General features: G+C 35.2%; 1 protein-coding gene across 1 annotated transcript in view; it reads left to right on the plus strand.

Annotated features, from left to right (window-relative positions):
* The window catches only part of LOC127620369 (uncharacterized), a 12,783-nt gene extending 7,201 nt beyond the window's left edge, over positions 1-5,582 (plus strand). The window contains exons 2-8 of the mRNA XM_052093586.1: positions 205-413; positions 663-717; positions 1,148-1,251; positions 1,342-1,568; positions 1,686-1,845; positions 3,662-3,769; positions 5,241-5,582. Of these exons, the coding sequence (XP_051949546.1) occupies positions 212-413; positions 663-717; positions 1,148-1,251; positions 1,342-1,568; positions 1,686-1,845; positions 3,662-3,769; positions 5,241-5,344 (960 nt within the window). The 5' untranslated portion in view covers positions 205-211 and the 3' untranslated portion in view covers positions 5,345-5,582. The remainder of the gene's footprint in view (positions 1-204; positions 414-662; positions 718-1,147; positions 1,252-1,341; positions 1,569-1,685; positions 1,846-3,661; positions 3,770-5,240) is intronic.
* Positions 5,583-12,211: the final 6,629 nt, after the last annotated feature.

Consider the following 12,211-nt stretch of genomic DNA (forward strand, 5'->3'; position numbering starts at 1 on the left):
ATACCCTGCACTACATCCCTGGGTTTACCCATTTCAACTAGGTTCATTTTTGGTGATTCAATAGTTTTAGAAATCATATCAATGTTGTGACTTCAAGATTTCCAATGTTCAACATCCTGTCCTCTTATAACAATAAAAGTGAAGCCCACTGATGCACATCAAAAATGGTGAATAAAAAAATGATATACTGTCTTTTTGTCCTAGTCTGACCATGTATGCAGTCATTACACTACAAGACTCAAAAGACCTGAAAGTGATTCCCACAAAGTGGTTGAATGAACGAAAGACACAATGTCGCATGCCTGCGTTCATGTCACAAGAGAAGTTAACGGAAGCTGTTAAAAACAATATTGAGCATTCAACAGGTGGAATTCCATGGGGGATGTTTGATATTCAAGTTCATGCAGAATGTGGTAACAGTTTTGATATAACAGTTCAATACAATATTTTAGTAAGTTGCTTCATTTGTAACAATTGTATTTGTTTGAAGGCTAATCCATTTTCCATAATATAGCTGAGCTAGGAGCACACCTATAAGTATGTCCTTTTACACAAATAATATCAAATGTACTGTTGTAATTATTTCAGTTTTCCCCTCAACAAAACACACATCAGTCTTGAGTTCTAAATTGAAAAATACTAAAATATTCATATTTTTATAGGTACTTTTGAACAAGCTAAGGAGAAGCAAGAAGTGATTAGAAAACAGAATGAACGGTAAGCAAAGAGATATAAGAGATACAAATTAATCCAATAATTAATTACTCAAAAGATCTGAAACAGTAAAGTTCACAGATTTCAATTGCATTTTTTGCTTTGGTTCTGTGTTTTATTTTTGTTTGCATTTTCTATATATAAATAAAATAAAATTATGAAGCAGCACTTTGGATGATTAATTACAGAATGTGTCATTTGCACAAAGCTACATCTGATTTAAGAAAAAAGGACATTAGATGATTAAAGAAAATCAGGACATAGAATCAGAAAACAATTATACAAAGTGAGGCCAACATATTTTACATATAATTGTTTGCAAGTAATTTGATTAAATAATTGTTTATTTGTAAATGAAGGTTGTTGTTATATTGTTGATTGTCATAAATTGATATTATATATAATTTCTATTTATTTATTTATTTTTAATCAGACCAGCTGCGGGAATCTCTGGAATACACAAAAAAAATAAACTTGAAGATTCTCTGATAATGTCAAAATATCCATTTCAATTGCCTAATGCATTTTCCTCTGGTGGTGAGTCAACTTACTTTGTCATAATCAGTTGAATGAAAATGAATGTTGTTATAACCCTTTTTTTCTATTTCTTATTTCATTACACAACAGACAAAGAAAAGATCTTCCAAATGTTGGAAGAAATCAAGAGTAGTGTTCAAGAAAACACTGCCATGTTAAGGAAACTAATAAAAGACAATCAGATTTCTGAGGCCCCCAGCAGCACTAGCATGCCATCTAGAGATACTATGTCAAACCTGAATCTACCACTCAAAACCTTTGCAGATTTGTTCAGAGCTGAAAACGAACTCAAGAAGCCAACAACCCGCAAAAAATACGTGAGTCAATTTGGCATTTGAAAGAAAATGGCTGCATCCTGAAAGGAGCTTGTAAATTTGGAATGCTTTAAGTGGGTCTATCAATAACTTTAAATTGATAAAGTGTTTTCTTCACAGGTACAACATCTTTCATCTTGTGGGGGTTTTAATCCAAAAGATGTGGTTAAGAATATAATGCAACATGTTCTAACTGATGATCTGGCAAAGGAATTCAACTGGACAGGACGATGTGATAAAAAGCGCTTCTCAGAGCTTAACTTAGCAGAAGTCATCAACGGTAATACTTTGCAGAGCAAACGCCCCTTTTTTGTAAAAACACACAGCGGCTTCAAAATTCAAGTCTGAGGTATGAAAGTGTGTAATTTAGGTTGCAGAACAAAATGTTCTGATGAAAACCCCATTATATAAACCCATAGGAAAATCCTGAGGGAACCCATGGTGAATTCTGTTCTGGGTTGGCCTACAAATTGACGTCATTGCTGAAAATCTCTATTTTGTCTTCGTCGATTGTGAATATATAGTTTAGCTGTGTAAGAAGCACCGCCCACACAGGTCAATGCCAAACAAAGTAACGTCTCGGTTACCATCGACGTTGTGTTGATTTAGTGACACTAGGGGTTGCTTTTGAGAGCCCCAAAACACCTCATATCTTTGAGAAATGCGACTGGAATTTGCATGCCACTCCCCCGGACATACAGTATAAAAGGGAGCTGGAATGCAGAGTTCATTCAGGTTTTGTGCTAAGGAGCCGAGACAGGGTCCCGGACATTTCAGCGGGTAGCACAGCCTGTGGCAAGAGGGACACAACATTTCATTCCCTCCATCAGGGAACGGAGGTTACGACAGTAACCGAGACGTTCCCCTTCTGTTACTCACTCGACGTTGTGTCGATGTAGCGGTACTAGGGGTCCCTATATGATACGGCACAATGGCTGAACTGTGTTACGTGCACTGCCGATGCAATGAAAGCAGGCTACACATAGGAACAGATGCACTCATACTGCACATAGCCTCCCCAGATGCCCCAAAAATGTTACATAGTTCCCCACATCCCTGGGGGGCCGCATCATTTTCTCTGTAAATTTTTCTCTCCACAGAGTATTAGATTCTGCTGGGGTCATTTAATGCTCATAAAATGCTCCGGGGAAGGCGTTCTTTTCTCGCAAAGGTATTAGGTGTTGCCCAGCCCGCTGTCTGCTAGAGAGGTGCCATTAGACAATGCCTCCTTGTAGAGTGTCCTCAACACAAAGGGGGCGGGCACAGCCTGGGTCTGGTAGGCCAATGCAAAGGCATCCATGATTCAGTGGGCAAGCCTCTGTTTGGAGACAGCATTCCCTTTCCGCTTGTCCACCAAAGCAGACAAAGAGCTGCTCAGAGCATCTAAAGCTCTGCATGCAATCCAAGTAGATGCACAAAGCATGCACCGAACACAGCAACGATAAGGCTGGGTCTGCCCATGACCTTGTTCACACGGAGGGTGAGGTCGGTAGCTGAGTGCAGTTCTTGTAGCACAGCGGGATCAGAATTACACTTGTGCAGCTCTTTTAGTGCCTTGGCCAGCTCTTTTAGTGCCTTGGCCTGATGGACCTGTAAGAGGGCTTGCCGTTCTAGCTTTTCCAACTTTTCTCATTGTATTGCAAACGGTAGCAAACAGACACAGTGATCAAACATGCTCACCTAAACTGTTCTGTTTCTTCTCATGGGAAGTCCATTTAATTTTAGTGAATCAGTTTTGTTCAGATGGTTCATGTAAATTCCCATGTCTAATTTCACCTACGGCACCATATCAGGACTACCACTAGAAAGACTGGACTATTTATACATGAAATGAGACAGGAAATGAGAGACAGTTGAGAGCAATGATTGTACAGAAATAAAGAAGAAAAAAATAATTCTTAATGTGGCAAAGGTTTATGTTTCAGTTATTTTCAAGCTGCATTGCCCTTTAAAACACTCATGGTGTAAACTGCATATTTGAAAGACTATTTTGATAAAAATATGACATACTAAACATGCTGAAGCCATGAAAATGAACAAAAGAAATTGGAAATTCTTGTGTTCTTGTCTGTTCATCTTTGACTTTAATCTTTCAGAAGCTGCATCCAAACTTGTAAGCAGGGGAGAATGTGAAACTGAAATCAAAAAGTATTTGTCTTACACAGCTGACCGACTCAGTCGGAAGAGACCAAGAGATTTGGGAAGTGAGTGATAAATGTGTAAAAGTGACTATGCAATGTATTACACAATTGATAATAATAATAATAATAATAATAATTAGGGATGTCCCGATACACCTTTTGTTTTTGGAACATTTTATAGATTTCAATTTCAAGGGCTGTTTGCAAATGAACAATGTTGGGTTTTAAATCACTCCACTAACTCTAGGGCTAAGTTACATGTAATTTTCAAACTCTCACAAACATGTGACATCTCATGCCAAAAAGAAGATGAACAGAGACATTGAACAAATAAATGCACAACAGTTTATTTTTCACAATTACAAAAAGAGCAATTGTAATCTCTATCCAGATTTAAACGCTCTAGAGTTTCTTTCACAGGATATATTCTGTGAGCAATTTTAAAGGATACCTCTTTAGTTTTACTTATTACACAGTAACGATTAACAACTCCCCAAATATTTTCCCACACCAAAGAGGGAAACATATTTATCCAAATAAATTTCGATGGAGGGGTAAAAATATGAACGGATCTAATCATCTGATTACTGCAGTTATCATTAATTACATCAATCTTACCCAAAAACAAATGTTTAGAAATCTTCCTGCCTACAATGTTACACCAATTGCTTTGACCTCTGAACAGATTTAATATTCATGACAATACAATATTCTTTCTCTGAAATATGACACTTACATTTAGAACATAGTTCATTAATACTCAAAAACTGACCATCAGAATTCAATAACTGACCAACGAATAATATATCAGACACAAACCACTGTCTAAAAAACAGAGATCTATTTCTGTGTGTGATATATTTATTGTTCCAGATGTAAAAAGAGACAGTAGGTTTGTCTAGGGCATATGCAGGCATACGTTGTAAGTCCACATATCTTTCTAAGGATTGTGCGTATGCCCACCTGAAATAAGTGATAATACGTATAGCCGCCATAACAATGAGTAGTCTTTTGATCCAGAACTTTTTCAATCTGCTAACGTGATGCCACAGCACCATTGAGTGAATTGTGTGTGTGTGTGTATATATATATATGTGTGTGTGTGAGTTAGGGTTAAATAAGTTTACAGAGATTCTCTCTAAATGCGCACGGTGATGCAGGAGTGCAACAGATGGCACTGGCAAGACAGACAGTCCTACACACTCTCATGGAGAAATTGTATGGATTCACACAACTTTTCTAAATTTGGCTAATTCATATGATGTGGTACGACTGCAATCTCTCGACTGTGATTTTCTCTAAAACTTGACTGAAAGTTTTCAAAAATATTTGAATACCTCAAACAATTGTTTAGCTACTGCTATTATCTAATTGAGAATTATATTGATAATTCAAACAGAATTTAATTCCTGGCATAATGATTTTCATTTTTGATTTTCGTTACATGTATAAAACCTAATTGGTAAAGCATATGATTGTCTTCTTTACTTTGATTTCTATAATAAATTGTAATATAATACATTTTCTCTTTCAGATGGTCCTGAAGCTGAGAGTCCAAATGAGATTTCTCACACATTGTTTGACAGTGCCATCCAGACAAATGTTTTTTGGTCAGGCCTTGCACTTCCCCACAAATGAGGAGAAGATGAAGAGAAGCCTACTAAATTTCAAGAGGACTATCTGGTGTTACCCATTATAGAAAATTCTTGAGAATCCTTAGGAGAATGTTTATACTTTCTTTGTAATATGAGTTCATAGAGTAATATACATGGGATAATTGTGAGATATATTATGAGGTTACAATGTTTATACCCAGTCCTCTATTTTTGGTGTTGTAATATTTAAATAGACTTGATTTTCTAGGGATTTATTAATGCAGACAATTATGTACAGTAGATTAGTCTTAATATTGCATGTTCATAGACCTTATATATATATATATATATATATATATATATATATATATATATATATATATATATATATATATATATGTATATTCAAATAGGTTTGATTTTCTCAATGAAAACTAAAAGGTTGATTCTAAATATTAACTTCTAAAGTTTAATGAACATGGATGTGGTGATTGAATTCAAAATAAACCAGAATTACATTCAATCTCTTCAACTTTGCTTTTGGCTCTTTGCATTTCTTTAAGGACATTTCCGGGTTCAAAACAAGTTAAGCTCAATCAACAGTGTTTGTGGCATAATGTTATGAAGTAATGATTACTACGAAAAATAATTTCGACCCATCCCTCCTTTTCTTAAAAATAAAAGACAAAATCAAGTTTACGGTCAGGCTCTTAGAATGGAAATGAATTGGGCCCATTTTTGGAAGGTTTAAATGCAGAAAAGTTTATAATTTTATATAACTTCTTTTAGAACTTATGTATTTGAGCTGTAAAGTTTTAGGGGTTTAGGGTTTGCAGAGTTACATTGTTATGGCAACAAAAGTGGTAAAATTTGATATAACCTTACATGGAAAATGTTAGTGTCACGATTCCCTTGTGTTCTGCCCTGTGTTTCACTAGTCTTTGTCAAAAAACTACACTTCCCATGATTCCCGGCCCTCATCACTGCCAGCCCTGTGTCATTGTTCTCACCTGATTGTCGTTTGTCATCATCATGTGTCTGTGTATTTAAACCCTGCTGTTTCTCCATTCCCCTGTCGGTTGTTGATGTAGATGCCTTGCCCTGTTCCCTTGATGTTTTGGTTCCATTTTTCCCCTCGTGGTTGTTTCCTTTGTTCATGTCTTGTTGATTTTCATTTTTCTGTAACGTAAGTAGGTGAGGCAGACGAGGAGTGGGGGATCTACACGCAGGTTCTTTGTTGAACAAAATGAAAATCAACAAGACCTCTAGTGTTTATTTCACCTGGAAACTGCAGGAAATTGTACCTGGAGACATGTAAAACAAGTTTTGCAAAAATGTATAATCTCACATTTTCACTATGAAAAAAGGGTGTTGCAATAAACCTAACAGTATACCTGTATGCACATTCCATAAGGTACAGTTTGAGGGAGAGTTCCTTTTCACATCTCTTCCTGCGTACTTTTCTCTTCTCCCCCCGCTCCTCTCTACCTCTTCTTCTCCACCAGGCCCACGTCACTGAATGTTTGCTCAGAATGCAAAAGCTCACCCAGTTGCCATATATAATGCACTATACTCTGTGAAATCACTGTTTTTATCCTTTCATGTTTGGTATTATTTTAAATGTCTCAGTGTGATTGGTAAAAATGGTCTCATTCCCACAGCAGTAGAATAGATCATAATAAAGATTCTGTTCTCCTGTTATGGTTATTCCCATAGTTAAATACAATAATTTACACTGTGTTACAAGGAAGGAAAAAGCTCAACTTAAAGTCAGATTATTAGTCTGATCATAACTCGCAAATGCCACTTAAAGAGGCAATATCATTATGTCATTATACAATACATAAGTCATTGAATTTTAGGCATTCAAAGAGAGTTTTACAATCCAGATTTTTATCCTGAGTGTCTATTGTTAATGGTGAATTAGTGAATTGTCAACTAGACACACACCGATATCAACACTCAGCATACAAAAATCAACAATGGTGACAATCATAATTTTTGATTAAAAGTAAAACCTGAGCCTTAAAAAACAAGTAACTAAAACGGCAACAAAACAACAGCAAAATAAACCATTAAATAGTAAAACAAAATCATGTAATTTCTTCATGTCACAGTGCATGCTGGGAACTGAAATGACGACATAGTAATGTAGAACTGTACAGATGAATATAGTAAAAAGCTGCATTTGAGATTTACATAAAGTGTACTGTATATTTGAAGTAAATTGCTGGTGAAATTGCTTCCAGTATTTTACTGTAAATATAAAAGGATTTTTTACAGTGTTTTTTAAGTGATCAGTGGATAGTTGGTCATTCTTCAGTATGCATAAAATATTCAGTAATTATTAATTGTATACTAGTGAACTACCCCAGTCATCAATTTTCCATTAACTATAAACTAATTCATTACTCTTCCATATTAGTTAGGATTAGTGACTAGTTATGTATTATCTGTGGAACATTATTGTAGAGTGTTACCAAGAGGTATTGATGGTGAACTTATCACTGTCTGATCACTATCTTTTATGCATCACTCTGGACATGAAAACACCACAACATGAAACAACACCACCACCACCAACAACAACAACAACTAGGGATGCACCGAAATGAAAATTCTGGGCCGAAACCGAAACTCCAGGATGCTCTTGGCCGAAAACCGAAACCGAAACCGAAATTTTTACCTATTTAAAAAAAAAAAAATGTGTATAATTGTATTAATTTTATACTTTTTCATTAATTTCATGAATTTAATGAATCTGAATTGAAAAACTACAAACCAATAAAATAAATCACACTTTTATTGAAAGTAACACCAATATTGGACAAAAAATATATTAAAACTATATTAAATATTATTATTCTTTCAGTTCTGTAAAAATCTAATTTTACAGATTTTATTAACAATTATCCAAATAATGTAAAGTTTTAGAAAACTATTATATGCACAACAACAGTCAAGTAATGAACTTAGCTAGCATCTTTCAAAAAGTTTAAATATGCAACAGTAATTTTAAAACAAAAAGGCAGAACACAGAATGGCAGAGGACCTCTATTCCACTGATCTATATATAACTATAATATATAATTATATATATATATATAGATCAGTGCTCTATTCTGTTTATGTAAACGTATGTACACTTTAAGTGAAAATGATTGTGCAAAACAGCAGTAATTGAACTAAATCCAACCTCAACTGTAAACGACTGATGTATCCTCAAGTGAAGAACAAGTGTAATGTAATTGCTATACACATCATATTGGACCGCTTTCTATTTAAGTACAAGTGACAGGTTTCTCTTCAAGAACAAACGTTGCTAAACTTTCTGACAGTCTCTCCTGTCAGAAAGCTCATCAAGAACATGAGATGCTGCACTGAACAGTCTCTCACTCTCTGTGCTGGTGCTTGGGGCAGATAAATACCTGTGCGCAATCCGCGCAAGCAAAGGAAAGCGGTCTTTGTTTATGCGCCCGTAGTCAAGGGGATTGTCGCTTCTGGCGTAGTTCAGCTAGATACGCCTCAAGTTGTGGTGTAGCTGCGCTAGGTGTGGCACTGCTGTGGATCGGGGCGCTTTCCTGTAGAATCTCTTGCTGTAGGCCTACTCTGTGTATATATATCTTGAAAGTTCTGCTGAACAAACACTGCAGATCGCAAATGTGATGTCCTTATCAGAAACTTTGAAGAATTTCCACACCGCTGACATGATCGGCCTTTGTTTGGTAGCGCCGTGATAAGGGCTAGATCGATCCAGACTGAAATCAGAGCACTGAGGGGCGGGGCGAGGAGGTATATATTTTCGGCTCATATTTTCGGCCTTTTTTCTCTTTCGGCCGAAAACCGAAAGTGCCATTTTCGGCGGCCGAAATTTCGGTGCATCCCTAACAACAACCATAGCATACTTATAGGGATGTTCTCCCAAAATACATTTTCTATCATCATTTAATCACCCTCACTTTGTTCCAAACCCAACTTTACTTTCAGTAAAGAAAGTAAGTCATATAGGTTTGGATTGGCATGTGGGTGAGCACACAACATATACATAATCTGTATATATATATAGTTATTTTTTATATATATATATTTTTTTAATTATTATTATTATTAGTTACTCTTGAATGGGTTTAATGTTTGACTTATATGCAATCTACTCTCAGTGAAAGGATCCACATAATTCCACTTCCTTTTGTGAAATTTTATGAAGCTTTAAATCTGCTTCATAAAAGACACATGGACACAGGTAACAGTGTTTATGACATTTAAAGGATTATACCTCAACAATTATTAGAAATGTAATAATTACATAATTAGAAAGCTGAAACATAATTTTTTTCAAAGTCAAAGCGACTCTTTAGGAAAATGTTTGAGTTCACAATGTAGCCTAATAAGCCTACACTTCTGTTAATGTAATAAACTATTCAAAAAAACTATTATTACATTTTGTGTTCATAACTTTATTATGTTGAGAGAAAATGATTATATTGAAAACATTGTTTCACTTATACATTATTCGCTGCTATTACATTATAAACTGTGATTACATTAAAAGTTGATTTAGTGTGTTCGTAATGTAATACATTTCTCATAATAACCTTTGCAAAATAATACATTATGCAAAAAATATTATTAAATTATGAGTTCAATATGTTATTATGCTTTGAAAAAAATTATTACATTATGACATTTTTTTTACACCAATAATATAATACTTGTTAGAGCCATCCTAATTTTTCTTTTGCATTAGAGCAGAATATTTCCCTCATTACATAATGATTAATTAATTTACCTTATGAGCTGAATATCAACCTCTAGTGTTGCATTTCGGTTACTGCACCTACATGATACCTGTAGTAGAGTCCTGTTTAAAAGGATGTGGTATCCTGCAAAGACTGCCTGCCTGTAAAATGCAAAAAATAAATAAATAAATAAGAAGTAGTGTTTCAGTTGATTTATTGTTTTATTTCTAATTATGTTAAAATTCATGAAGACTTGAGGAACTTGCATTTGTCAGAAGGAATTATATTTCTTTTGGATGACAAATAACTGGAAAAAACTCTGCATGAAGCGAGATGACTGGATACTGGCTGGCACAATACTTATTACATTATGTACAGTTATTACATTATTCTTTGTTATTACATTATGAGTTGCTACAGCGTATATCACAATATATTAGGCATCAGTGGCATCTCAGGATCATTATTTTTGGTGGGACACAAACAATCAATTGCCTAATCCAACAGGTGAAGTGTTAACCTTCAAATAATTTTTAATTGGCCTATTTATACCACTGAAATACTGTGTACCACCCTGAAAATGTACCTGGACTCATTGTGGCAACCCCACTTAAAAGTTCTGAAACCACTACAGCAGTTTATGTATTCCTAAGGCGTATTCTCTCATTTCTCCATTAGAGGGCAGCCTAACCTCAAACAAGACGCAAATGACTCCAACAAGTAGGTGGCTGGGCATACAGATGTGTATTAAGTGATAGGGTGAGAGGGTTGAATTTCGATTGATGGGTCAAAACCACTAACTGACTAACTGCAAACATATATGCAGGTGTGATGATGTTGGCTTAATGACTAACTGCTAACTCAGTTTTTTGTTGTTGTCGTCATTTTGTTTTACACAGATTTTATTGCACCTTTATGGTCTCAGACAGACATAGTAGTCAAGCCTTTCAGTGTATGCTACTAAATGTAGTATGCATAATAATAATAAAGCTGAAATTACTATGTAAATCTTGGAAATTTAGACTTATCTTACTTACAACTTTTGGTGTTCAAAAGGCATTTACAGATAAGAATCACCTGAAGATACTGTACCCCCCCCACCCCCAACCCCCAACCTCTCTAGACACTGAATACATCTATTGACTAACACTTTGCCTTTTGTGTCAGATTTCCTTTCAAAAGGCTTATAATTAAGCCCTCTTTAGAACACAATATTTCACCCCAATGGATCGAAACAGTTGACCATTCTTTATGTCGAATAAGCCGCCCTGCCAGCTCGAAGTCATTTCATTTCCAACAAATGGCTGCATCATACTGCGATGGTAGGTTAAAAAAGGTGTTTAAATGGAGTTGAGTCTGCATTGATCCTGGAGACCACACAGCTTTCATTGGCCTCGATATCACACCATGAAGGACTTGGAGACCATGCTATTGATTTGCCATGAGTCGGTGAGCGGTGGTTATATTGAGTCATCTTCTTCCAGACTGTCTCCTGACAGGCGCACTCAACCACACTGAGGGTAATTAACAAGAGGATGGTAATGAACTGCTTGAAATGAAACTATATACAGCCTGAATGTGTACTGTGATGTGTACTTGTTACTTTGTAAAACTCTGTATATTTAATGGTAACACTTTGCAATAAGTTTGGTTACGTTAACAGTAGCTGGGTTTCCATCCATGTATTTTTATGTGTATTTTGGGATATTGTATTAAAAAAAATCTGGATGGAATCACCAAAATGTGAAGAAAATCTCCAAAATGTACATAAATTACAATGAAAATACATTGACTGAATATATCCCTTTATAATTTATATAGGGGGAAAAATGCACATCAAAAAGTCATCTCAAATTCTGGAATTACTGAAATTGCAGTCATTTATTACATTGAACAAAAAAATCCACCATCACTTCCCCAGTGCCATCCATTTCCATTTTGTACCAATTTCCCCAGAAGAGACAATTTTTCTCCTTGAACACATGGGATAGAAACACTGCTTTATATTTGTTTTTGCGATATTAAGAATTTTTGCATAAATTAAATTTGTAACTTTTATTTCAAATAGTATCAAACTATTATTTGACAATAGTTCAAATCAATAAATAATATTTCCTCAGCATTTATTAGTCTTGGTTAATACTATCTTCTACATCTGCTAGTACATTTTA

The sequence above is a fragment of the Xyrauchen texanus genome, chromosome 26, assembly GCF_025860055.1.
Source record: "Xyrauchen texanus isolate HMW12.3.18 chromosome 26, RBS_HiC_50CHRs, whole genome shotgun sequence".
NCBI lineage: Eukaryota > Metazoa > Chordata > Actinopteri > Cypriniformes > Catostomidae > Xyrauchen > Xyrauchen texanus.